The sequence below is a fragment of the Protopterus annectens genome, chromosome 9.part0 (genome assembly GCF_019279795.1).
Source record: "Protopterus annectens isolate FY-2018-M chromosome 9.part0, PAN1.0, whole genome shotgun sequence".
Taxonomy (NCBI): domain Eukaryota; kingdom Metazoa; phylum Chordata; order Ceratodontiformes; family Protopteridae; genus Protopterus; species Protopterus annectens.
The window spans coordinates 1,948,270,220-1,948,297,827 of NC_056743.1; the positions used below are offsets into that span (position 1 = coordinate 1,948,270,220).

At 41.8% G+C, this 27,608-nt stretch overlaps 1 protein-coding gene across 1 annotated transcript in view; it reads right to left on the minus strand.

The window, feature by feature from the left end:
* KRI1 (KRI1 homolog) overlaps positions 1 to 27,608 on the minus strand; it is a 1,261,256-nt gene that overhangs the window by 62,968 nt on the left and 1,170,680 nt on the right. The window contains exon 17 of the mRNA XM_044084757.1: positions 4,452 to 4,516. Within this exon, the coding sequence (XP_043940692.1) occupies positions 4,452 to 4,516 (65 nt within the window). The remainder of the gene's footprint in view (positions 1 to 4,451; positions 4,517 to 27,608) is intronic.

Here is a 27,608-nt window from a genome sequence, read left to right on the forward strand (position 1 = left end):
GCAGTTAAGGGGAAGCCAAGGCTCATTATTTCTGACGCACCATACTTCAAATCCTGGTTAGGGAAGAGGTGCCGGGATCTTTGCCTGTGATGCACTTGAGGTTGGATACAATGCATTTAATAACAGCAGATATCATCCCAAAGAAGAAGAAAAAACAAAAAGAATAAGAATGTGTCTCCATCTCAGCTGTCTCAAAAAAAGGAATGGAAGTAATTTTCACAGGACCTATAAAAGGACATTTTGTCATTCCTTGCTGCTACATCTCTTCCTCTCCGCCCTCAGAAGAGATACAGATTACAGTGAAAGGGTCGGTCCATGTAGCACATGTTGTTTAGGCCTTGTATTCTTTTAGTAAGACACCTTTATGGGTGCTCCAGTTGTTGAATGTGTCTGAACAGATACATGCCAAAGTGGGCATTAAATGTAATTATACCATGATCCCCCCAAAACGTGCACGCTGATTGGCCAGCGTGCCCGTTGTAAATCGAGTTATACTAATGGAAAAAGGTCCGGTCGCCCGGACTTTTTTCCATTAGTATAACTCGATTTTAAACATCTCGCTATGTTAAATGGGTTTATCATAGCGAGACAGCTTAAAATAAGCAACGGAGATCTCCGTTGCTTATTTTAAAGCTGTCTCGCCATGTTAAACCCATTTAACATAGCGAACAGTGTTTAACGGAGAAAGCAAGATCTCCGTTGCTTTTTAGTCGCTATGTTAAATGAGTTTAACATAGCGAGACAGTTTAAAATAAGCAACGGAGATGTCCGCTGCTTATTTTAAACTGTCTCGCCATGTTAAACTCATTTAACATAGCTACAAAAAGCAACGGAGATCTTGCTTTCTCCGTTGCTTTTTGCTCACAGCTCTGATGTACCGCGGAGGCACAGTACATCAGAACTGCCGGATGCCAGACATCTGCGGAAGGGCAGTAAACAGGCATTATACTATGCCATTATTTAAGAAAAGTAACAGTTTCTTTTCTTAAATAATGTCATGGTATAATAGTAATAACCCACTTCTGGGTGTGGGTAATGCTAAATTTACCCACGGTTGGCTTTGTTTGGTCCGGGCGCCTCGGGACCAAACCACGCCAACCGTGGGTAAATTTAGCATTACCCACACCCAGGCGTGGGTTATTGCTATATGATTAGCCTAATGAAGGCTGTGTAAAGGAGGACAATGACATCCCTAGATCTAGGTACAATCCCTTTGTTACATGCCAAAGGGGGTATTAAATGTAATGATTAGCCTAATGAAGGCTGGGTAAAGGAGGACAATGACATCCCTAGATGTAGGTACAATCCCTTTGTTACATGCCAATGGGGGCATTAAATTTAATGATTAGCCTAATGAGGGCTGGGTAAAGGAGGACACTGACATCCCTAGATCTAGGTATAATCCCTTTGTTACATGCCAAAGGGGGCATTAAATGTAATGATTACCCTAATGAAGGCTGGGTAAAGGAGGACACTGACATCCCTAGATCTAGGTACAATCCCTTTGTTACATGCTAACGGAGTTATTACATGTAATGATTAGCCTAATGAGGGCTGGGTGAAGGAGGACAATGACATCCCTAGATCTAGGTACAATCCCTTTGTTACATACCAAAGGGGCATTAAATGTAATGATTAGCCTAATGAAGGCTGGGTAAAAGAGGACAATGACATCCCTAGATCTAGGTACAATCCCCTTTGTTACATGCCAAATGGGGCATTAAATGTAATTATTAGCCTAATGAGGGCTGGGTAAAGGAGGACAATGACATCCCTAGATCTAGGTACAATCCCATTGTTACATGCCCAAGGGGGCATTAAGTGTAATGATTAGCCTAATGAGGGCTGGGTAAAGGAGGACAATGACACCCCTAGATCTAGGTACAATCCCGTTGTTACATGCCAAAGGGGGCATTAAATGTAATGATTACCCTAATGAAGGCTGGGTAAAGGAGGACAATGACATCCCTAGATCTAGGTACAATCCCTTTGTTACATGCCAAAGGGGGCATTAAATGTAATGATTAGCCTAATGAAGGCTGGGTAAAGGAGGACAATGACATCCCTAGATCTAGGTACAATCCCTTTGTTACATGCCAAGGGGGGCATTAAATGTAATGATTAGCCTAATGAAGGATTTGGTAAAGGAGGACACTGACATCCCTAGATCTAGGTACAATCCCTTTGTTACATGCCAAAGGCGGTATTAAATGTAATGATTAGCCTAATGAGGGCTGGGTTAAGGAGGACAATGACATCCATAGATCTAGGTACAATCCCTTTGTTACATGTCAAAGGGGGCATTAAATGTAATGATTACCCTAATGAAGGCTGTGTAAAGGAGGACAATGACATCCCTAGATTTAGGTACAATCCCTTTGTTACATGTCAAAGGGAGCATTGAATTTAATGATTAGCCTAAAGAAGGCTGGGTAAAGGAGGACAATGACATCCCTAGATCTAGGTACAATGCCTTTGTTACATCCCTTTGGTTATAAGCTGTACAATATAGAACTTAATATAGAACAGCCTCACATAATGAGAAGTCTAAAAATGAAGAAATAGGGTCATCCAAACCAATAACCTATACTAGCAGGAAAGTATGCTCATTTTACACGAAGTGCTACTTAGACATAAGGCAGTAAGTTCCCTTTACAGGAGGTGCTTAGAGTACTACTTTCATTGGTTGCATGCAATGGTCAGGTGAAAACAGTGAAGGTACCACTGAAGAATAACAGTCATCTCATACAGTGGGTTTCTGCCTATGACCCACTCCTGACTGAATGAGCTTTTGGAAACAACGTACTTTACAACGGGGCACACATCCTGCATCCCACAAATTAATACTTCTAACTATGACACTGCAAAACAATGGGTTAAGTTAAAACTTCTTCAAATAAAACCCTGTTCAGTGAAATGGACTAGCTGGCTCATGGTTAAGTTGAAAACTCCTTGATGAGATCAATATTACCATGAGCATCTAAGGTTGTTCTTTTACTTTCAGGTTGCTTGCTTTAACAGCTTAAAATGCTTTTCTAGGAACTGGCAGTAATCAAGTAATTAAAGGAGTACAACAGGTTTCTCTAATGTATGCCTCAACTTCACGGCCCTTTCCCTCCCTATTTACATTGTCCTCTGTAAAGCAACAACAATAAAGCATTTACAATTTTTATAATTCCCCTTACTTCTGTAACAGAAGCCTACCTTCTCATACTGTGATGGTTTCACTTACAAAATGATTCTCTCACGTTTGAATAAAGCTTGCTGGAGTCGCCCAATTACTGACATCATCGAGGCCAGGCAGTGCAGGCACTTTTTTTTTTTTTTTATCAGTTCCCTCCCCCGAAGTGACATCACCACAGCCGTCATCTGATTCTAACTAAAATAATAAGACCCACCCATTCTGTGATGTCATGGCTCCCTTGTCCTACCCCCAGCCTGAGTGCTGTTCATTTTATTCAGTAGTAGTGTAGTAACACCGATGTTTGGAAACACAGAAATTTGGTATGCATACTTGTACATTCTGCACGGCAAATGATGCTTAGGTGGTGTATCGCTTGCATACTTCTCTGTTATATTTGCACCAGATACTGCTAGTGTGCAGTGCGGGAATAGAAAGATTAAAACATTACCCTGGTATCAGAGGTGGCAGTGCAACATATTCATAGTGACTTAACATGAGAGTAGCTCTAAGCAAGCACCATGTGAAACCTGAACAAGCACCTAGAATTATTTAGTGCAGCTTCCACACCTTAAGTCTGAAAATGAATTCACATACTCACATGAACAGGAGTAGCTGCATATTGATGGCTAAAGGTGTATGGGCATGTTGTGTGGTTACTACACTGCAAAACTGGTATGTAATGGTGGAGATATTTGGAAGGCATGAGCAAACACACCAGTATATTAAAGCCATAGCACCAACTGAACTGGAGGCTGGCAAATAGATTTAGTAAGGGATTTTGTCCATGCACAAATATTTCAACAGTGATTCTTTGCAGTGGCATCCATTATCTGATTCAAGGTAAGTTAACCTTGATCTCCTTTATTAAAAAAAAATCAATAAAAAATGTACTTTGTTATAAGTGACTTCTGGACACAAGAAAAAGGAAGGGGAACATATAGCAATGTGTTTTGTATGTACAAAGACAAATCCAGGGACACTGCAAAAGTTTTTTTTTTTTTTTTTTTGCAAACCAACCAGTGGAGTAAAAACATATGAAGGTCATCAGCCTAGTAAACACCTTTGAACCTATGTAATCAAGTAACTACCAGTTCTGAAATAGCCAGCAAAATGCAGGATGAAAAGCAAGGTCACTTTCACTACCTATAAACTGGAGTCTGCACTTAACATTGACATGAGAAACATAAAACATTAAGTGGAATCCCATACACTGCTGATAGTGCCTCTCCTAAAGGAAGAGATAAAACCAAACACTCTTACCACTTACCTGTACATACAAGTCTTCTTCAGGGAGCACCATCTATTTAACTCTTTGTCATCCGCAGACAAGACCTAAAAGAAAAACTGACATCAGTAAGCTGTTAACAGTACAGCGGAGGATTATGAAGGCTAACAAAAAAATGCACTCATAATCAAGAAAAAAAAAAAAACAGATGCATTAAGCCATGAACACTTGTAGCCTTCATCCTTTTTGGATGCACTGCATGATGTGATCCCCATTTATGTCATCAATTTTAAAACTGTGATTTGCACACCAAGAGACTACTACATCACTCACAGGGCTGACAGAACTGAATAAATGTATGCACACAATCAAGGCAAATATTGAAAGTCATGTGCTTACCGTAACTCTAGATCCATGTTGCCTTCTTTCATCCATTTCATTGATCAAGTATATTGAATTTGAATCGATCTGAGTCCATCACTTTAGACTAGCCTTTAATAAGTTCCAAGGCTCAGGCTTCTCCCCTTCCAATAGTATACTACCATCCACACAATCCTTCAGACTGAGTTTGTCTTACCAAGCTAAAAACACAACCCATATAAACTCCTCCATAATTATAACAAAACAGTTGAGATCACAGGACACAGTCAAGAGGACTTCCAATAAGCAAAGCTCCAGGAAGGTCCAGTGCAGTCTAACAGGAGCCACAGAAAGATGACAATCTGGGTGGGACTTGGTTGAGGGTATACTGAGATGGATGGAAGAAGGTAACATGGATCTAGCATTATGGGAAGTATATTGCTTTCATATCCGATGCTACTTTTTCTATCCATTTTAACTATGACAGCGTCCCCCAGATAAATAATCCTGGGAGGTACTATGGAAGGATATTCTGGAGAATAGAATGCTGGAACCAAAGATTTTAAGTTTGTAATGGCAGACAAATGTATGAAATAGAAAAGATGGGAAAGAAGACCAGTAGATAGACTGTCGATTCAAGGATGTTTCAGAGGTCACATTGGGAAGAAAGGATGGATCTGTCATAAGAGAGACCCTGGCTTAAACAAAATTGCACTTTATTCAGCTGCTTTTATTGCATTCGTATTTCTTTCTACTTTATTTTGCTTTTGCTGCTTGTTCTTAAAAGTGTTCAATTGCATTTATTCTGCTGCATTTATTACTGTTTAACAGCCTGATTAAATTGTAGATATTATTCTAAACCTCCTAGTTTTAGTTTAAGCATTTGGGCTTCAGGCCAGTTATTTTACATCAATAAAGTTTGTGGTCTACATTCTTGTGGAAGGAGAGGTTAGCCTCTGCCCTATTGAGCCAGGAACTGCTGGTGAAGGCTTGTTGTGGCTGCTGTTCTAAGTGTCTTTGTTCTGGTTTAAGCACTTGGGTTCCAAGCCAGTTATTTTACATTAGGAAGGTTTGTGGTCTAAACTCTTGTGGCAGGAGAGTGCAGCCTACACCTTTAAGTTGGGAATTGTTGGTGAAGGCTTATTGTGTCTGTTTTCTAAATGTCTTTGTGCTGGTTTAAGCACTTGGGTTCCAAACCAGTTATTTTACATTAGAAAGATTTGTTGTCTAAACTCTTGTGGCAGGAGAGGATAGCATACACCCTTCTAAGCTGGGAATTGCTGGTTGAAGGCTTATTCTGTTTTTTATTCTGAAACTGTCTTAGTTCTGGGTTTAAGCACTTGGCCTCCAAACCAGTGATTTTACATTAGGAAGGATTGAGGTCTAGACACTTGTGGCAGGGGAATGTAGCCTACACCCTTCTATCTAAGTGACTATGTTCTGGTTTAAGCACTTGGGTTCCAGACCAGTTATTTCACACTAGGAAGGTTTTTGGTCTACAGCTGTGGGAGCACACTACCAAACTACTGCTTTATTTAAACAGTTTTTTGCTGTTGTAACTGCAATTTTCTGCACTTTGAATTTCTAGTACTTCCACATTTTATAGCACAGGCTAGATTCAGGCTTGCAGAATCTAGAATGTTTGGTATCACTTGAGCACTAAAATCAACCATCTTACATTAAGAAGGCCCCCCCTAAACACTTGTGGCAGAAGTGTGCAGCCAATGACCCATCTGAGTTGGGGATTGCTGGAATTAAGTCTCAGTCTTGAGCTTTCCCTTTGGTTAATTTAGAGGTTAGCAGCAAGCAATCAATCTACTGTGTTATCTGAAGCATCCACTACCTGCTACTGAAAAATAATGCATTTTCTGTGTTCAGTCTGCATTCCAGAAACACCCGATCCTGTGTATGGTCCATGTGCGATTACTTGATCTGTACTTTTTGCATTGCATTTTACTGTGTGCTGTTATTTTTCAACTACATTTTTGCTGCTTCCTGTGCTTTTAGCCTAACACAGACTTGGTCCAGATTTGCTGGACGCAGTCTGCTCTTACAGTTTCTAAGCAGTAATCCAGCTTTCCTCCACAAAAGAGAGCCTCCCCTTACACCCTAGTGAGGGTAGAGTGTAGCGAGGACCTATCCGAGTGGTGACTGTTAGCCCAGGACCCAGTCTAGTATGCTGCTATTGATTGTTTGAAACCAGTTTAATTTCACTGCCCGCATTAGCTTGGGTTTGCTTGGCGTGCACCACCCACATAACTGCGCATTATTTCACAGTGGAGGACACCATTGGCGGTTATAGACGCAAACTCATATATTTTTCCCTTAGTCAATTGCTTGTGCTCCATTGGAGGTGTCTCGCTATTGTGCCTCACTGCCCAGTTAGACACTCAGCTGAGCCTCTGATGTTCCTCCACAAGTCACACCCATTAAGCCCCTTGCAGTTTAGAACTTTTTCTTGTCCCTTAGCCAGACCTGATTCTTCTAATCTTCTCCCTGTTATTGACCCTACCTCACCTAGCATCATGAATGGACAATTTCTCACCATTTCTCCAGCCAACCTGATTGACATGGGCATCCTGAGCAATGCAGTAATTCCCTAATGTACAGTGAGGACCCACTTCTCCTATTTCATGCAAATTCAATGTGTGAGAGATGCATCTTTATTAAGAATCTAGAATCTAGGCTCTCTCGCTCACAAATCAGTATATCAGAAACTAAGCAAGTTGTCAGATCACATACTTCACCCTCCTGCATCATTCACACTTACAATACCTAAACCTACATGTGCAGAGGTTTTCATTAGAAGCTTACCTAAAGATCAGAGACCTCCCAAACAAACACATTTAACTTAATACTTAATACACAAATGAGCTTTTATGGAAGAGTAAGCCAAGCCTGATTGAAGTTCACAGATGTACTGCAATATTGTATTGACTTGTGCTAAGAGTAGATCTTGACTTTGTTTGCAGCACCAGAAAGAAAACCATTTCCATTTTGCTGTGTAAGACATTCTAGTAGTGGGTCTCCTACCCTGTTGTAGGACTTGTACAACCTCTTCAGAGAAAATATGTCTTTGAGGAATTAAAATCCCATCATCCAGAGGTCAGGCTGTGAGATGGAAGATTCGGAAGGAGCAGCAATCCTGTCTGCTGAGTTATCAGGTCCACCTGTAGAGGAATTCTCCTGTAACTTCCCCTTGCTAGGTGAAAAAGGAGGGGGAACCAATATTGCCTCAGCCAGAATGGAGCCAGTAATAGGACTCTGGGGGGGGGGGTCTCCCTTTGTGCTTTGAGAGAAACCTTTGGAAGAAAAGGAAGAGAATAGAAAGGCAAATAGGAACCTCCCTGTCCATTGAAAAGAGAAGGCATCTGCCCTCCAGGTTGTGGGACAAGAGTTCTTGGTACAGACAGAGGAAGCTGATGGTTGCTTGATTAAGCAGAGAGGTGTATCTGAGGAATGCCCTACTGAAGTGTAATGTTGTGGAAGATGTTCCTGTTCAGAGTCCACTTGGTGGAGTCCTCCAGGGAGCAACTTAAGTAATTTGCAGGCACACTGTCCTGAGAATGGATGCATGTGGCTGTGAACATGATGTTCATTTGTGTTGCTAAATTCCAAGCCTCCTATGCCAAACTGCATAACTGGTAAGACCTGGTGCCTCCCTGCCTGTTTATGTACTATATGACTATGGTGTTATCTGTGAAGTATTGGAGGGGTCCTGGTTTCCAAATGCAGGAAAAATCTGAAGGGCTTGCACAACAGCTTTCATTTCTTTTAGGCTGATGTGTTCTTTGAGGAAATGGGATTGTCATTTCCTCTGTACTTTATGACATCCTCTCCAGGTCCTCCCATGATTCATATGAGGCATCCATGTGGAACTGCTGAGTAGAGGAGGGGGTGAGAAAGGTAATCCTAGACTGAGGATGACCCGTCCCTTTCACCAAGTTAGCTCCTTCATGAAACAAGGGAGCAAGGGAATCAAGAGTGTACACAGGATGGCAGTGCTGGGACCACACAGACTTAAGGTACCACTGAATTTTCCTAATGTGGAGTCTTGGCCAGGGGAAGCTAAGGATGGTGGTTGATATGATTCCCAAAATCCTTAGCATCTCCCTTGCAGAGCAATGGGTTGTAGAGGAGTGGTCCTGGAAGCAACTGAACAGACTGAGAACCTTCTCTAGGGGCAGGAAGGCATGCATTTTCTGTGTCCAGTCTGCATTCCAGAAACACCCGATCCTGTATATGGTCCATGTGTGATTTTTTTTTGTAGTTTATGGCGAAAGCCAGAGATGTCAGAAGGTGATGGGTGAAATGAAGATGCTGAAGAAGGATTTCTGGATAAAGCCCCTTAATCAGAAGTTTGTCCGAGTACAAAAAACTGAATTCCTTAAGTGCAACAGAAGGCTACTACAGGTGCTAGGCATTTTGTGAATATTCTTGGGGCTGTGGAAAAAACAAAAGCCACAGCAGTAAACTGAAAATATGACAAGCCAGACAAACCTGAAGAATCTACTGCAAACCGGAGAATGGGATGTATACATAGGTGTCCTTGAGATCCAGAGACTCTAAGAAAGGCTGTGGTAGAATAAAGGCAAAAAGCAGATGAAGACAGAGCATTTTGAAAGCGTGAACCTTCAGATATGTGCTCAAGGTAGACAGGTCCAGAATGGGTCTCCATTGCTATGCTTTACTTGGTACTAGAAAAATCCTGGAATAAAACCCTTTTCCTATGAATTCTTTTGGGAGTTGGTCAATGGTATTCTGACTCAAGAGGTCTTGAATAAAGGGGGTCAGACGGAAAATTTGGTTTTGAGGAGGTGCAGGCACACCTCTCAGAGGGGGAATGCTTTTCCCAAGAAATGGCACAGCTGGCCATGGAGAGTGGCAGTCTTTGGGAAAGAGGGAAAGTGGGGTTGGGGAGAGGGGAAGGGGTGCCGGAGAGGTAGTCTCAGATTTTTGCAGCCAAAGGGTGCCCTCCCAGCTGGAGTTTCCCTTTACTGTTTTCCAGAGTACCCTTTCCTGGTGGGGGTCTTTGTTTCTGAACTCCCTTAGGATCCCTTATAATTAATAAAATAGACTTGGCTGGGTAGTTATTTAGGTGTCTAGGGACTGAGGCCAGTAGGATCTGCCTGCACAGTCTTTCATGCTTTTACCTTGGTCTTTTGAACAGATTGGCAGTCTGATAGCCAAACAGTAAGTCTTTGTCCAAAGGTGAATCTAGAACGTCAGATTAGAAATCCTCAGATATAGGTTGACTGCAAAGCCATGCATATCTGCAGATAAGGGATCCTGTGGTAGCTGCCCTAGAAGAAACATCTACAGCATCATAACTGCACTTAATGCTGTGTTGGCTATATGGGTGGCTTACGAAAGAAAGTTCTGCATCTGCTGTGGGAGGATCCAAGATAACTTTGTTCAAGGAGTCCATGACAGGCACCAAATAACTAGCCACTCGAGTCTGGTAATTAACTGCCCTAAAAGTAAAGGTAACAGAGGTGTAAACCTTCTTTCCCCATCTATACACAGCCGTACTATCTTTGTCTTTAGGTAGGGTATTAGCACTGAGCGGCAGCTTATAGGGCTTATCTGAACAGAGGGAAACTGATGAAGACTCTGCCACTGGGTTCTTATATAGATATTGGTCATCAGGGACCATGTAAAGCCTGTCTGATCTTTGGGAGCTGGAGGTTACATGTCAGGTGCAAAAGAGGTGCACTGAAAAGCATCCTGGAAAGCCTCAAAGCAGGGATACTCATCTTCAAGAGGGAGTAAAACCTCTTCTGGACATCAGAAATCAGAGTAAATTGCCAGTCTAAGTGTTTCATCATGCTCTGTATAGTTTCAACAAAGGAAGTTTCATCAATGCATGAATCAGATGAGAGGGAGCTCCCTTCATTGGAGGAGACTTGTCCTGAGGAATGCATCTGAGATGAATAGTCCAGAGAATGGTTTGAGTCATCGTCCCATTCCTCATCAGAAAAGGATAAAACCAGGGTGGGTTTTACGGGAGTAGCCTGTGGTAGGGGAAACCCAAAAGAGGGAGGTTTTAAGGACATAAATGTTTTACACAACACTTGTGAAAACTCCATCCACTCTTTCTGCCCAGCAGAGGAGGGAGAGGCCACGTGCTTAACCTTCTGTTTTTTCTTTCTAGGTGTGAAGTCTGCCTGGATGATGCGAGAAGGTTTGGGAACCATGTCTGACAGACAGGGATCTTTTCCCCAACTAAAATTTGTGGAAAGCTGTTCGGTCCCTCTGAAATAATTAGATGCGGTTCCTCACACACATTGGCAGGCCTCAAGAAACCAACCGGTGTCTGAAATAGTCTTTAGAGGACAACTGAGAAGTTTGACACACATGGGTTCTGTAACCTCAGCAGGTACATCAGAGTAAAAAATACTGGACTTCTGATCCGTCTGAGGTCTCTTACGCTTTTTCTTTGGCGGAAGAGAGACATCTGATGATGCAGAGTCAGCCATCTTGGCTTGGGCCAGGCATTTAATACTCTTGTTAAGAGTAGAGAGCCTAGATCCAAGGATTTTTGGAAAGAAGGTTAAAATACTTGAGAAACAATTGAAGCACATATATTTAATAAAGAATAAACAGTAAACAGATAAGCGCTTTCGGAGATGCCTCCATCAGATCAGTACAAAAAATATAAAATCAGTCTGCATATAAATACACTTGAAAAAACAATTACATTAATTAAAACCTTTAACCAATTAACATTTTTTAGCCTTTAAAATAGGTTTTAAAGGTTAAAAACATTTAAGCCTGGTGGAACATCAGCTCTCAAACCAGCTATCCAGTGGGTTGCTTTAACTTCTGTGGCATTCTTTATATTACTACCTCTAGGTGCAGGAGTGTAAATATCCAAAGCCATAAATTTAAAATCATGCTGTGGAAATTCATTAATGTGTTGAGCTTCTGCACTTCTTTGCACATTTCTCCGTGTTATCACCCATATGCTGTAAAATATGTTCCTTTAACTTTCTATTGGTTTTACCAACATAAAAAGAAGTGCATTCTGAGCAGGTTGCTATATAACCCATATTTTTAGTAGAACAGCATACATAGTGTGAACACTTACATATCATTTTAGTAACAGGATGCTCAAACACATTATCAGTCTTAATAGACCTGCATGCCTCACATCTTTTACATGGATATGTACCTGATTTGCCACTATATAATTTACCTAGGTTATTCTTATCACCAGGTCCTGGTCTATCACATAACAGTACCTTCTCATGGCGCCTGTGTGCTTAAACCCCAGCGTGCCATGAGAAGAACAAATTGCAAGCTGTTACCCCTGAGTGCTTTCCACAAGCGAGAGAGCACACTGCAGATTTGTAGTTCACCTTAATATAAAACACGCTGAAATCGTAACTGAATGTTTAACTTACCTTATATAGCTACGATTCAGCGTGGTTTTACATTAAGTTCCCACTAAAGTTCTTGTAGAAAATCCGCTTTAAAAGTTCTTGATTAAGCAAGTGGTGGCAGCCAATCGGATTCTTGCAATCCAAGCCACCACTTGCATAACAACTCCACCCCGAACCTAAATTTCTTTTGTTTTCCCCTAATAAAACGAGGGTCCAGCAGCAGGTATTTCCTTTCTTTCTGCAAAGAATTGGAGATTTTACCTGCTACTGAATCCTCTATTTTATTTTCTGCACTACCAGGACTTCCCATTCACTTGGCTCAACTGCTACCTTCTTTTCCACCCAGGTAAGCTGTTTCTTTACAGGGTGAGGCACGGTGCGATTAACAGTCATTGGAGTATACATTTTAGGGTAGCATTAAGTGGTGATTATTTTAAGTGCTTGAGATATATTGTTTACTTTCTCCTTTATAATATATGTATCATATTCTCAGATCAGAGTCAGTTTAGTTAACGTTATTTGCCCACATTCCCTTTTTGGTCTGCAAAAACTGGCTGGTCTGAGAACTTTTTCAGTCTCAACAAGGGGCGTGAATCCTGTAGAAGTGATGCAGTCCTGACAGTTAATCACAAATCTTGCAAATAAAATTAAAGCTTTATATATGCTATCTTTAAAAAGTTTACATATGGAACGCAAGGCTAACTGTTCATTGGCTCCGGTTTGTCAGCAGTTACCTTAGGCTAATTGTACTTTTATCAGCTGTTATTTCTGGTATGTGTTGATAAACTGGAAAGATGTGTTAGTGCCTTTTTCAATATGGCTCCAAAGGCTAATAAGGACGATATGTTTTCGGAAATTATAAATAGTTGTGTTGGTTTATTCGATTGTTTATTTTTTTGTTTTGGGAATTGTCGCTGGTTAGTAGCCGTTTGGGTGGTGGTCATCATTTTTATGCGTTATGTGAAGTTGTGATTTGGTAGTAAGGGGCTTAGGTGTTGCCCCGGGTTGTGCTTTGATGAGGACTGTGATGTGCAGTTGTTTTAGACTTTGGCATGGTCTGGCATTCCCTAGTAAAGGAATGGACTGAGCTGGAGAGGTTTGGAGAAAAATGCGGCCTATATTGGAGAAACAGGCTTGTCTTTGCAATCAGTAGAATAGGGACATCACTGTCTTAATTATTAAATGCTGTAATGCTTGGACTTGTTAAGCATCTTTTCTTTGAAAAATACTTGTTCTTAATTGGTTGGCACACTTATGGAAGGTTTTAATATACCTTATGATCATTCAGATTTTGGAATGCGAAATCTGAAAGCTTTAGAGGTATTGGGGGAATTGCAAGCCTTTCCGATTTATTTGTATGTTCTAAACTTTGTATTTTTTTATTTTTGGAAGTGATTTTGGTGTATTGTGTGGTTAGAGTGGATCTGAACTTTCTTTTTAGTTAGAACTCCTAATGTGTTTTAGTGCTTGTAACGAAAAGCTCTGGTAACTTGCTTGGGTCATGAAATAACTAGTGTCTATAATCATAATCCCTAACATTTTTCGGAGAGGTCTAAGTAATTGTATTACCCCAGATTCTGTTGAGCTGTTTAGTGTAAAGCACTCATCTGTCATCAGTGCTGTAAAATAGTGTTCAGAAGTAAATGTCAACCCAGCAGCCTTTGAAATAAATGTAGAGACTTCTAATAAAATGCATGACTTGCTTGTTGGTTTTATAGGAGTGTATTCAAATGCATATGTTGTGTGAGGATGTGCCCTGTTTTTGTGCTATCAAAACCTGTTAATGCCTCATTTCTTTATTCTGAACACAAGTTTTTGCTTGTTTACATCATGAGTTCTTGACCAGAGGACTGGGCTTTTCTTGTATACTGAAAGTTTTATGATTATAGTTGATAATGTACTGTACTAAATGAAACGTGCAGTAGTAGCAAGCCTTGGCTGTGGTTGGTCCCCTTTATTGTACACTCCCACTCTTGATAATATAGGAGGTATTATACTGCGAGTGGAGTATGCCTTGGCTGTGGTTTTGCCAGGTGATGGTTGAGGGTGTGCGTCTGTTTTGCGGGTTGCAAATGAATGACTGTCAGGTGCACATGCATTGGGTGGCATTAACGGCTATGGGGGAAGTTTAGGGCAGGTATGAATGTCATTCTCCAGATACATGTTACTTTAGATATGATGAAGAGCAAGCATTAATTCTGCCTTTTTTTTTTACCCTCAAGGTCCTGAACGATCTCTTCAAAATTATTCACAATTGATAGTATATCTTTTATTATTGTTTTCACTGTGTACCTTCTGCCATTTCAGTGCTCCCTAACATCACCTCCATGACTCTCAATCAGCAAACAGGCAAACTTGTTGAAGAGAAAAAGGCAGGGGTTGACAGACTAAGACAGAGTAATGCTATAGATAGCATTACTCTATTACGCTTTATTTTGATCTTGAGATCGTGAGCAATTAAGTGAACATATGGAGAGCTTGAATTCAAATGCAAGACTTATTCTTGTGACTTTAGATGTAAAGAATCTCTCTACAGTCATTCCTAATGATATAGGGCTAAGGTAGATATACTGCTTTAATGAAAGAGTAGCATACATGGACAAAAAATATGTTGAACGTATATGCAGATTGTTGAGTATTGTACTTGAGAACAATGTGTTTGCCTTTGAACAGAAGTTTTATTTACAGTGTTGGGGTGTTGCTATGGGCACACCCTGCGCTAACAGCTATGCAAACCTGGTTCTAGCTGAATGGGAGATGAGATGCATTTTGACTAATGGCTAGCACATATGAGTTTCTATTACAGATTTGTGGATGATGTCTTTTTTTGTGGAAAGGGGATGCACAACAATTGGATGCTTTTGTTAATTATTTAGACAACCACCACATTTTTAAGATTTACTGTGCATTCATCAGTGGATTTTATTGAATGTTTGGATATTTTATTAAAAGTGGATGAAGGGGGTAAAATAAGCACTTTGTTATACCATAAGTCATGCTGGAAAAATGCTCTATTGGATAGGGGTAGCATGCACCCCACCATATTTTTAAGAATGTCATGGATAATCAGCTTCCGAGAACTTCCTGACTTTGCAGTAAGGAAAGTGATTTTTTTACATCATATACATGTAACAGAGAATAATTTGTTAGAATGTGGTTACAAAAGTAGGGAAGTTAGGGAAGCATCAGAAAGGGTTAAGTCCGTGAGAGATGGGAAAGGCAGACCTTGGCATTCAAAGAATACTGGAGATTCAATTAATAAGGGACAGAGAAATATATGTAAGGTTAGGATACCCTTTACTTTTAGTACTAATTTTAAATATAGAAAGAATATAATACAAAATAACTGGAAGATATTACTGTCTGATGACAGGATGAAAAATATAGTAGGTGACGTGCCAAACTTCAGCTGTAAGAGAAATCATAACTTAAAGAGTCTGTTATGTTATAGACCAGGACCTGGTAATAAGAATAACCTAGGTAAATTATTTAGTGGCAAATCAGGTACATATCCATGTAAAAGATGTAAAGCATGCAGGTATATCAAGACTGATAATGTGTTTGAGCATCCTGTTACTAAAAGGATATACAAGTGTTCACACTATGTATGCTGTTCTACTAAAAATGTCATTTATATAGCAACCTGTTCAGAATGCACTTCATAGGTTCATAGGTATGTACAAGGCTATTGGCCCTAAGGCCTACATAAGTCTAGCCAAAAAGGTACCCTGACTTTCACCACCCAAGAAAATGATTTACCTGTGCCCCTGTCGAGCAGAGCCACAGAAGTGATCCCTGGGGTGAATTTCCTATTTCCCATCAAATCATTAAGATTTTTTTTGAAGAGTGCTAATGAGGAGCTTTGTTTGATATAGATAGGTAGTTTGTTCCAGAGTAAGGGAAGTCTCTGGGACAGGAATCAATCCCTCCAGCATGTTCTGTTTATTGTGGTGACCATGGTTTAGGTCCCTAGAGTGTGTAGCTCGGAGGGATTGGGATTTCTTTAAGTGGAGCTTGTCCAACAGCTCTGGGTTTGACATAGCTTTGCATGTTAGGCAGAGACTGCCTCTGAGTAGGCGATATGCGATGGAGTAAAGCTGGAGTTTTTTGAGACAGCCTACGTAGGGCATCTGTAATCCTCTTTGTGAGGTATTTCTGCGGCCTTTCCAGTTGTTGTAGATGTCTTGTGAGGTACATACCAAAAGGTGATGAGTAGAGGGGAACAATGACCCCTTTTTTCCTGGATGAGAAATGTTTTGTGATGAGGTGTGCCACGTAGAAGGATTTCCTGACTACTGTGGCAATGTGATTATCAAAGGAGAGACTGCTGTCCACCTGTGTCCCAAGGTCCCATCATACTTTCGGTGTTAAGTAGACTACCACCTATGTGGTAGTTCATGGGTACAAGAGCTTTTACTAAAAGGGATGACAATGCACTTTTTGGCATTGAGCTTGAGGTCATGGCTTTGACACCAGGCATCTGTCTCCGTCTTTTTGTAGGATGTCCACATTGTTAGGAGTTTCGATTATGGCTCCTAGTTTGCAGTCATCAGCAAACTTCATTAGCCAAAGACCTTCTGTGTTTGGTATCTACCTCTCTGAAGTACATGCTAACAGGAGAGGAACCAGGACTGAACCCTGTGGTACACCACTTGTCACTGGTCTGAAGTCGGATTTGGAGTCTGCTACTTTCACAGTGTGGGTTCTGTCAATGAACCAGTTGGCAACCCATCTTGTGACATAGGGATTTATGCCTAGTTTAGTGAGTTTATCTATAATTCCAGAGTGGGGGGATGGTGTTGAAAGCCTTGGCGAGATCTAGATAGGCTTTTTGAACCACCTTACCCTCATCTACGGCTTTGGTGACTGCTTCAAAGAAGTCTATCAGGTTTAGGAGACATGATCTGCCTTTTACAAACCGAACTGGGTGGGGTCCAGAGTTGGGAGATTACCAATGTCGTTGTTCATAAGTTCCATGATGATACCTCCATGGCCTTGCAGACCAGGCTTGTCAGGCTAAAGGGGAGGTAGTTCCCGGGGTCTGTGGTGGATCCCCCTTTGTGGAGTGGAGTAACAGTCGATGTGCGCCATTCAGTGGGCACAAAGCCTGAGGTGCGGCTATGACTGATTATGGTACTTAGGTGGGGTGCCAGTTCGTTCTGTAGTTCGTGTAGAACGCAGCCTGGGATGTTGTCAGGTCCGATGGATGCTGTGTTCTTGGCTTTGGAGAGTGTGACTTTTACCTGTGCAGCCATGATTACAGGAACTTTGCATTCTTCCGGTATAGAGATGGGCCTTTTAAAGGGTGAGAGGGGGGTAAAGTTAGCACTGAACCTATCTGTCAGGATGTTGGCAATATCAGTTGGCTCTGTATAAGTTAGCACTGAACCTATCTGCCAGGATGTTGGCAATATCAGTTGGCTCTGTATATTTAGTGCCATTGTACTGTAACTCAGAGCAGATCTGAGTGTTGCCATTGAGATTCTTGACATAGCTATAGAATGCTTTGTGGCTGTCTTTAGAAACAGTGGTGATTTTGTTTTCGTAACTAGCTTTGGAGGATTTTATGAGGGATCTTAGCGTCTTACTTAGGCTGACCAGGGAGTTCCTCCAATCATGGGATTTTACTTTTTTTTGCAGCAGTTTCTTTCTTCTGTTGTAGAGTTTGTTTATGGCAGAGGACCACCAGTTTGGCTTCCTTTTTTTGGAGAACAGCATCTTGGTTCTGTTAGTGATAGCACGATCCATGCACTCATGTAAGTGCCTATAAAGTGTATCTGTGTAGGATTCAGCAGTCATACCTCTATTGTCCATCTGCATGGGTGTCGTGAAGTTTGCCAGGTCTGTCTTAAGAAGCGCAAAGATGGCTTTGGAGAAATTTTTTACAGTGGTTTCCCTAATGGCGGGTGGGGGTGGTATGTGGATGTCTAGGGCGATTAGCTTGTGGTCGGATCTGACCAACAAGAAAGTGACCTCTAGTGTGGAACACCGGTCACCCATGTTGGCAATGACCAGGTCTAGGATATTGCTGCCCCTGGTGGGGGTGTGTGGATAAGTTGATCCAAGGCGTTGGAATTTATGAATTCCGGAAAACGTTGAGCAAAAGAGTTGGTACACGAGTAGTTTTCCCAGTTAATGGTGGGTAGTTGAAATCGCCCATTATTAGGGTGTTAGATTGTACCCTAATATTTTCCAGTGTATCAAGAAATGAGGAGTGGGAATCTTGGGGCATGGTGGAGGATCTGTAGCAAGCTACAATTTGGATTGTGGTCTTGCCCAGAGTTAGTTGCACTTGTTTAATCTCGGATGCACGATGCTGAGCAACTAGCCTGGAGGTGTGGATATCCTTAATGTATATGGACACACCTCCACCTTTAGTGTTTCGGTCCAGGTTAGGTGGCCTAAAGGTGTGGTATGAATTACAGCCTGGTAATGCATGGGTGCTCTCTGGAGCCTTGAACCAGGTCTCAGTCACTGCACAGATGTCGATGTTCTCCAATTTAAGGAGTGCCTCGAGTAAGTGCATTTTGAGGTTTAGACTTCTAGCATTGAGTAGCATTACCCTCAGATTTTGCTTGCTTGTACCTGTTACGGTGGAGAATTTGTCATTTGAGCCTTGCCTAAAAAAGGCACTATAGGGGTGGCAAGAGCCTTAGCCAGTATCCGGAATCTTAAGAGTGACAGGTGCAGGCCATCTCTGGCAAAGCATCGTGGTCTGTCGATCATGTTGTCCCAGGCAGACAGATACTGGATCCCCTTAGAATGACACCAGAAGCTTATCCAATTGTTGAAGTCAATCCTTTTGTCCTTGTACTGTGGTATCATTCTGGGTGATGGCAAGATGCTACTCAGGGTTAGGGTCATACCTGCCTGGGATACAAGATCGGAGAGCTCCTCCATGTCTCTTTTCATGTAGTCCAGGGAGGTACGTCTCAGGTCATTCACACCAACATGGACATTATTGTGGAGTGACCTGAGTGCATGCGTTATGTGGCGGATCCTGGCACCTGACAGGCAGCTGACAGCAACTTTCTCCTTGTTTAGTCTAGTGAGTGGAACATCAGTATGCCTGACTATGAGTCACCTATGACTAGAGTGTTGGGTATGTTGTTATGCCTTATGGGCTGTGGTTGAGTGGCACACTGAGTTTGTGGGCTATGTGTCATTTGGGTTGGGTTGGGGGGTGGAGTTTGCTTGCGTTTATGCTTTGGATGTCCCTGATGCTTGGGCAGGTTTTTATTGAGCGCCTCTGCGAACGTAGGTGTGTGTTTTGTGTTTCTATGTGTGTGTTTTGGTGGTGTAGGTTTTGAGGGACTATGTGATGAGTGTGGTGTGGTCCAAGTGTTTACCTTCTCCTCTTGACTGTCTAGTCCGGTCTTGGGTGAAGAGAGCTTTGCTTCCAGTTTAGCTATATAAGTGCATCTCTCACAGGTTGTAGTGTTGGGTGGTAGGAGGAGAGGGTTGTCTGTGTACATGAGGCAATTGCTGCATTGCCACAAGATGCCCAGAATCATCAGGTAGACAGGAGAAATCACTGGGAGCTGACCCTTAGACATGCCTGGATAAGTGCTTATTTATTAAGTACTAAAAACTGCTTTCCACTAGAAAAGTGAGGAAAGTTGAGTGCTGTAGTAATTTGCAGCTTATGTAGTGCTTACAATGAGTTCTGAACAAGTGCTGAGTTCAAAGAAACAGATTTGAGTGCTGAAACTAGAAAATTGGCTAGTTATAAGAAACAAAACTAAGCTAGAAGGCTTCCCTCCAACACAGAAGGGCTTGGGGGCTCAGAAGCCTACAAACAGTCTAGACCACTTAACAGGAAAGGCAGGAAACAAGCTTAAAATTAGTTTTTTTTTTGTTCTCTTTCCCAGATGCTCTCTTTGTACACGGTAGGAGTGCCTTACAGATCCCCCTCCATGCCCTAGGACGCCCACTCCATGTTTCTCGATATACTGGGTAATATTAAGGTACAGCCCAATACCATAATATTGGGAGATTTCAACTACCCCACCATCAACTGGGAAAACTACTCATGTACTAACTCATTTGCTCAACATTTTCTGGAATTCATCAATTCCAACACCCTGGATCAACTTGTTCATACCCCCATCAGGGGCAGCAACATCCTGGACCTGGTCATTACCAATATGGGTCACAGATGCTCCACGCCAGAGCTCAACTCCTCGCTGGTCAGATCCGACCACAAGCTAATCACCCTAGACAACCATATCCCACCCTCATCCCCCATTAAGGAAACCACCGTAAAAAACTTCTCCAAAGCCAACTTCATACTTCTTAAGACAGAAGTGTCTAACTTCACGACACCCATACAGATGGAAAATAGAGGCACGACTGCTGAATCATATACAAATGCACTGTATAAGCACATATACGCGTGCATGGACTGTGCCATCCCCAACAGAACCAAGAAGCTATCCTCCAAAAAAAGGAAGCCAATCTGGTGGTCCCCTGCCATAAACAAACTCTACAATAGAAGGAAGAAACTGTTGCAAAAAAAAAAAAGAGTAAAATCTCATGATTGCAGGAACTCCCTGGTCAGCCTCAGTAAGAAGCTGAGATCCCTCATAAAATCCTCCAAAGCTAGTTACAAAAATAAAATTGCCATGGATTCTAAAGAAAACCACAAAGCATTCTACAGCTATGTCAAGAATCTCAATGGCAACACTCAGATCTGCTCTGAGCTACAGCACAATGGCACTAGATATACAGAACCAGCAGACAGGTTCAGTGCAAACTTTACCCCCCCAAAGGCCCCATCTCCATACCGGAAGATTACAAAGCCCCTGTAACCATGGACGCACAAGTAAAGACCGCACTCTCCAAAGCCAAGTACACAGCATCAATGGGACCAGACACCATCGCAGGCTGCGTTCTGCATGAACTACAGAATGAACTGGCACCCCACCCAAGTATCATGTTCAACCATAGCCTCACTTCAGGCTTTGTGCCTATGGAATGGTGCAGAGCGACGATTATCCCACTCCAAAAAGGGGGTGACATCACTGACCTCTGGAACTACCGCCCCATTAGCCTGATGAGTCTGGTCTGCAAGGCCATGGAATGCATCATCCTGGAGCTTATAAACAAAGACATAGCTAACCACCAAACTCTGGACCCCACTCGGTTTGAGTTTATAAAAGGTAGATCATGCCTCCTAAACCTGATTGACTTCACTGAAGCAGTCACCAGAGCCGCAGATGAACACAGCCTATCTTGACCTCGCCAAGGCTTTAGACATCATCCCCCACTCTGGTATTATAGAGAAACTCACTGGACTGGGCATAAATCCCTATGTCACAAGATGGGTGGCCAACTGGCTCACTGACAGAACCTACACAGTGAAAGTAGCCGACTCAAAATCTGACTTCAGACCAGTGACAAGCGGAGTACCACAGGGTTCGGTCCTGGGTCCTCTCCTGTTCGGTATCAAATTCTCAGAAGTCCACGCTAATACAGCTGGTCTCTGGCTAATGAAGTTCGCAGACGACGGCAAACTAGGAGCCATAACAGATTTGCCTAAGGATGTGGACATTCTACAGAGGCCTCACTGAGACTGATGCTTGGTGTCAAAGTCATGGCCTAAAGCTCAATGCCAAGAAGTACTTTGTCATCCCCGTGGGAAAAATTTTGTACCCATGAACTACCACATAGGCGGTAGCCTACTAAACACCGAAAGTGTGATAAAATGCCTTGGGATACAGGTGGATAGTAGTCTCTCCTTTGATAATCATATTGCCACATATTGTAGTCAGGAAATCCTTTTACGTGGCACACTGGGTCTACCTGAGAACACAGACAGATTGAAACGCAGACGACGAGAACACCAACACCGGAAGACTGACAATGGAAATAATCAACAGTTCTAAATCCCGACGCTGAAAACACCGACATGCGAAACGAGCGTGACTGTGCAAGTATGCGATAGTGACGGACGTTAGGGTGTGGGTAAGTGTGCGACAGTGACGGACTTTACGGTTAGGGTGCGAGTAAGGTAAGTGTATGATCGTGACGGACTTTAGGGTTAGGGTGCAGGTAAGGTAACTGTGCGATAGTGACGGACCTTAGGGCTAGGGTTTGAGTTAAGGTTAGTGCACAGATAGTTGTGTATGTAAGGTTTAGTGTAGGTTTGTAAGGTTTTTGGTGTGCTTGTGTTTTTTATGTAGGTATTGGGTAGGTTAATGGGATGTGTGAGTTACGTGGGTAATGACATTATGGGATGTTGTGGTGTAGTGGGATATGTGTGATTTGCCGGTACGGTCTTGTTCATGTTTTAGTTGTGATAGTTTAGTTTGTGTGTGTAATTTTGTGTAGTAGTGTGTAAGAATGTTTGGTGTGGTTTACGCTGATGTTTCTGTTTTGTGAGTTGGTGTTATGGTGTTCGGTAATGTGGACTGTCTGTGTTGTGTGGTTTCGGTGTTTTGGTGTCTGCGTTTTTGCTGTCGGGTTTGTGGTGTGTCGGTGTAGTGTAGGAGATCCGGCACACCTCATCACAAAGAGGTTCTCCTCCAGAAAAAGAGAGGTCATTGCTCCTCTCTACTCATCCCTCATCAGACACATTATAGAGTGCAACACCCCATTTGGCATGTACCTCGGAAGACATCTACAACTAGAAAGGCCACAGAAATACCTCACAAAGAGGATTACCGGCCTCAAACAGAAGCCATATGCACACCATCTCAAAAAACTCCAGCTCTACTCCGTCGCATATCGCCTACTCAGAGGTGACCTCTGCCTAACATACAAAGCCATGTCTAACGCAGATCTGATGGACATGCTACACTTAAAGAAATCCCAATCTCTCCAGGCCACACTCTCCAGGGAACTAAACCTTGTCACCACAATAAACAGAACATGCTGGAGGGATAGATTCCTGTCCCAGAGACTTCCCATGCTCTGGAACAGACTACCCATTCATGCCAAGCAAAGCTCCTCATTAGCTCTCTTTAAGAGAAATCTTGATAATTGGATAGGAAACAGGAAATTCACCCCAGGGATCACTTCTGTGGCTCTGCTTGACAGGGGCACAGGAAAATAACTTACCTGGGTGGCGAAAGCCAAGGAACCTCTTTGGCGAGGCTTATATAGGCCCTAGGGTCGATAGTCTAGTACTTAATTATGAACCTAAGAGTGAAACTGCAAATGCAAAAATGGAGTTAAATGTCATGCTGTGGTGCCATTGTTAAATGTCATGCTGTGGTGCCATTGAGGACTCCCTCTTAACCCATGGTATAATGTGCTTGAATTTAGTAAAACCAAAACATGCAGAGTGGGGAGGCCCCACCTGCACTAGGGCATGAACGCAATGTTTTAAAGGTGTTGCAGCAAGTTTAAATACCTGCTGCAATTCTTCTGAAATCACACTTTTATATTTTTGGCTTGCAGAATTTACACTTACTGGCCTCACACCTCTGACAAAGAGCCAAGAAAAAAACTCGCATATCAGAGATTCGTACCAGCAACTGGAACTAGATCATTCACATCAACAAAAGCCACACAGAAAGAATCATTCCCAGTAACAGAAAATGACAGCACATCACTTTCAGCAAAAGAAGTCCACCAATGGAATCAATCCAGCAAAATAAACCACAAAAAATCACTTCCAGCAAGGATTCCAGAATGGGATCAAAAGGAAGGGAACACTCCCACCAGGCATCTCTGGATCTTCACTACCATCAGTAATGTCTTATTAACTTACATGAACATAGCTACTTTTAAACATTTTCATTAAATAAAAACTAGTTAAGCATTATATATCACACAGCTATAAGTTTTGTCGTGTTACATATTTTATGTTATGGTGCATTTTAGTAAAATAACAGACACAATTGTTTACATAACAAAGTACCCCAGTCATTAACATCACTGCCTCACAATACTTGGTTCTCCAGTTCAGTTCCTGGTTGGGATTTTCTGTGCAGAGTATACACATCCATCCTATGTCCACATCAGTTTCACTGGATACTCCTAGTCTCTTCCCACATCTCAATGAGTAGCACACAAACAAAATCCCCACAGATGTGTGTGTACCCTGTGATCAATGGGTATCCCATTTGGAATTACTTCTTTGCCCTGCACCCAGTGACAACTGTGATAGGCTCCAGGTTCTCCTGCAACTCTAAGAAGGATACAGCAACCTAGATAAGTGATGGGTGACCACACATTCACTCCTGGGGTAGTGCCCATGTCCCTCCTGGACAGAGGAAGTCGGTATTGACTACCATAGACCCTTATCTCGGTGAACTTCACTCACCTAACCACCAACAACTGGGGCAGCTTGGGATAGATATGGCTAGACTTGTAAAGGTTCTAGGACTATTAGCCTAGCAACCTCCTATGAACTTATGAAAACAGGTGTCAAAAATGAATGCATCAATCAATGACTACATATACATGGTAAAGATATGTATCTAGTCTCATCTAAATTCCTTTTTTTATTTTAACATCCATATTTTATCTTAAATCTCTCAAATACAGTTCAAAATCTGAATTACATTTTCAATAAGAGACACTGAAATTCAGGGATAGAAGTGGTAAGGTAATCAAGAAAAGCTGCCTTTATTTGCCAACAATATTATTTTGCATCTGATAAGACCAGAAAAGGACATCTCAGTCTTCTGGAATATTCTGCGACAGTCTCAGGTCTTTTTGGGATATAAAATTAATGAAGATAAAAAAAAGCTATAGATATAAATTATGTACCTACACATGAATTGGTTCAGCAATATCCATACTTAGGGGGACAATTTTAAATAAAGTATTTATGAGTACGGTTTAAAAATGATTCTGTTATACCAGAAACTGATACCAGAATATAGGCAAAGAGAAAAGGACACGGGAATCCTAAGTAAAAAGACCTGCTCTGGTAAATTTTTTAATGTAATCTAGGGCAGAAGCTGCTGTTAAAAAAAGGGAATAGGTAATAGGGCATACAAAATATTGTACGATAACAACTAGAAATCAATCTGAGGAGGTTAGAAAAGATCAGGACGGGAGACTGGATAAGCAGTTCATAACAAAACAATAGGAGGAGATAGGCATGGCTCCCAATATGCAACAAAGTCCTAAAGGGTTAGGATTTTTGCATGGACGTTTTTGCACAAGTATTTTTATACTCCAAGCAGACTCCAAAGAACTTTTCTTCAGGCAGACGGCAAATGTTGCAGTTGTGATGGGGAAGAAAGTAACTGGGAACATATGTTTTGGAAGTGGAAATGAGTTGGCAGACTTTAAAAATCCCATACACAGTACTCTCAGAAATACTGAGTGAGCAAATGGGTGTAACTAAGGAAATTATTTTTTTTTTTTTGAGCTGGGATACAGGATCTGAATTGCCTAAACAAAGTAAGGCCTTGTTAAGTTTAATTCTGGTGGCTGCCAAAAAAGCAATTACTGTAACATGGAAATCAAAGTCTAAACCAACTGTACTTGAAGTAGTGAATACTGTAACACTGACAAAAGATGTGGAAGTGAAAACTTTAGAAAAGGGTAGGCGCAAACTACCTAGACAAATGGAAATTGTGGGAACAAATACATGCAGAATAATGTTTTGGAGGAGGCGTGAGATTTAAGGGACTGCAGGAATTGAGCAATTTATGTAATTAATGATGGCCTGATGATAACTGTAGAAAAGCACATATGAGAGGTATAGTGTTTAACTGTGAACATATTAACATGGTTTGTTTTCTTTTACATAAATGTATGTTTGCCCGTGTCTTAAGAGAGAATGCAATAAAGGTGTTAAAAAAAAAACTGAGTTATGCCTTCCTCACATCTTTCTGTGAGGACTGAACTGTTTTACTTTAACCCTTTTATAGTTATTTTAGCAAAGCACACACAAACACGCAAAAAAAAAAAAAAACAGACTTGAAGCCTGAGACCATAATCACATATTGCATATTAAACATGCAGTAAAATAACTTGAGTAACCCCCTAAAGACAGAGTATCTATTTTGCTAAGGAGAAAACAGAGAATAAAAAAACGGTAACAGAAAATACAAGTATTAAATTATATTAAACTATTACACAATTCCATATACAACTTAAAAAAAATCTTAGAGAGGCCATATGCTCCTGTGTTCCTACCTCTGGAATCACATAAAACACCTTCCTGACATCTCCAGTCTTACAAGCAACACCCTGCTGCAATTACTCTTATGAAATGAAGTCCATTCCAGCTCTTCTCTTATTAATACACATTTCTCCTCCATTACTACTACTTCGTATTCCACTCTCCTCCTTACCCATTTCTCCTCCATTACTACTACTTCGTATTCCGCTCTCCTCCTTACCCATTTCTCCTCCATTACTACTACTTCGTATTCCGCTCTCCTCCTTACCCATTTCTCCTCCATTACAACTACTTCGTATTCCGCTCTCCTCCTTACCCATTTCTCCTCCATTACTACTACTTCGTATTCCGCTCTCCTCCTTACCCATTTCTCCTCCATTACTACTACTTTGTATTCCGCCTCCTTACCCATTTCTCCTCCATTACTACTACTTCAGATTCCGGCCTCCTTACCCATTTCTCCTCCATTACTACTACTTAGATTCCGCTCTCCTCCTTACCCATTTCTCCTCCATTACTACTACTGTATTCGATCTCCTCCTTACCCATTTCTCCTCCATTACTACTACTTTGTATTCCGCTCGCCTCCTTACCCATTTCTCCTCCATTACTACTACTTCGTATTCCGCTCTCCTCCTTACCCATTTCTCCTCCATTACTACTACTTCGTATTCCGCTCTTCTCCTTACCCATTTCTCCTCCATTACAGCTACTTCGTATTCCGCTCTTCTCCTTACCCATTTCTCCTCCATTACTACTACTTCGTATTCCGCTCTCCTCCTTACCCATTTCTCCTCCATTACTACTACTTCGTATTCCGCTCTCCTCCTTACCCATTTCTCCTCCATTACTACTACTTCGTATTCCGCTCTCCCCCTTACCCATTTCTCCTCCATTACTACTACTTCGTATTCCGCTCTCCTCCTTACCCATTTCTCCTTCATTACTACTACTTAGTATTCCGCTCTCCTCCTTACCCATTTCTCCTCCATTACTACTACTTCGTATTCCGCTCTCCTCCTTACCCATTTCTCCTCCATTACTACTACTTCGTATTCCGCTCTCCTCCTTACCCATTTCTCCTCCATTACTACTACTTAGTATTCTGCTCTCCTCCTTACCCATTTCTCCTCCATTACTACTACTTCGTATTCCGCTCTCCTCCTTACCCATTTCTCCTCCATTACTACTACTTAGTATTCTGCTCTCCTCCTTACCCATTTCTCCTCCATTACTACTACTTAGTATTCTGCTCTCCTCCTTACTCATTTCTCCTCCATTACTACTACTTCGTATTCCGCTCTCCTCCTTACCCATTTTCTTACCTTTCTTCTAATCTTGCTCTTTCCAACATCTATCCCCTTT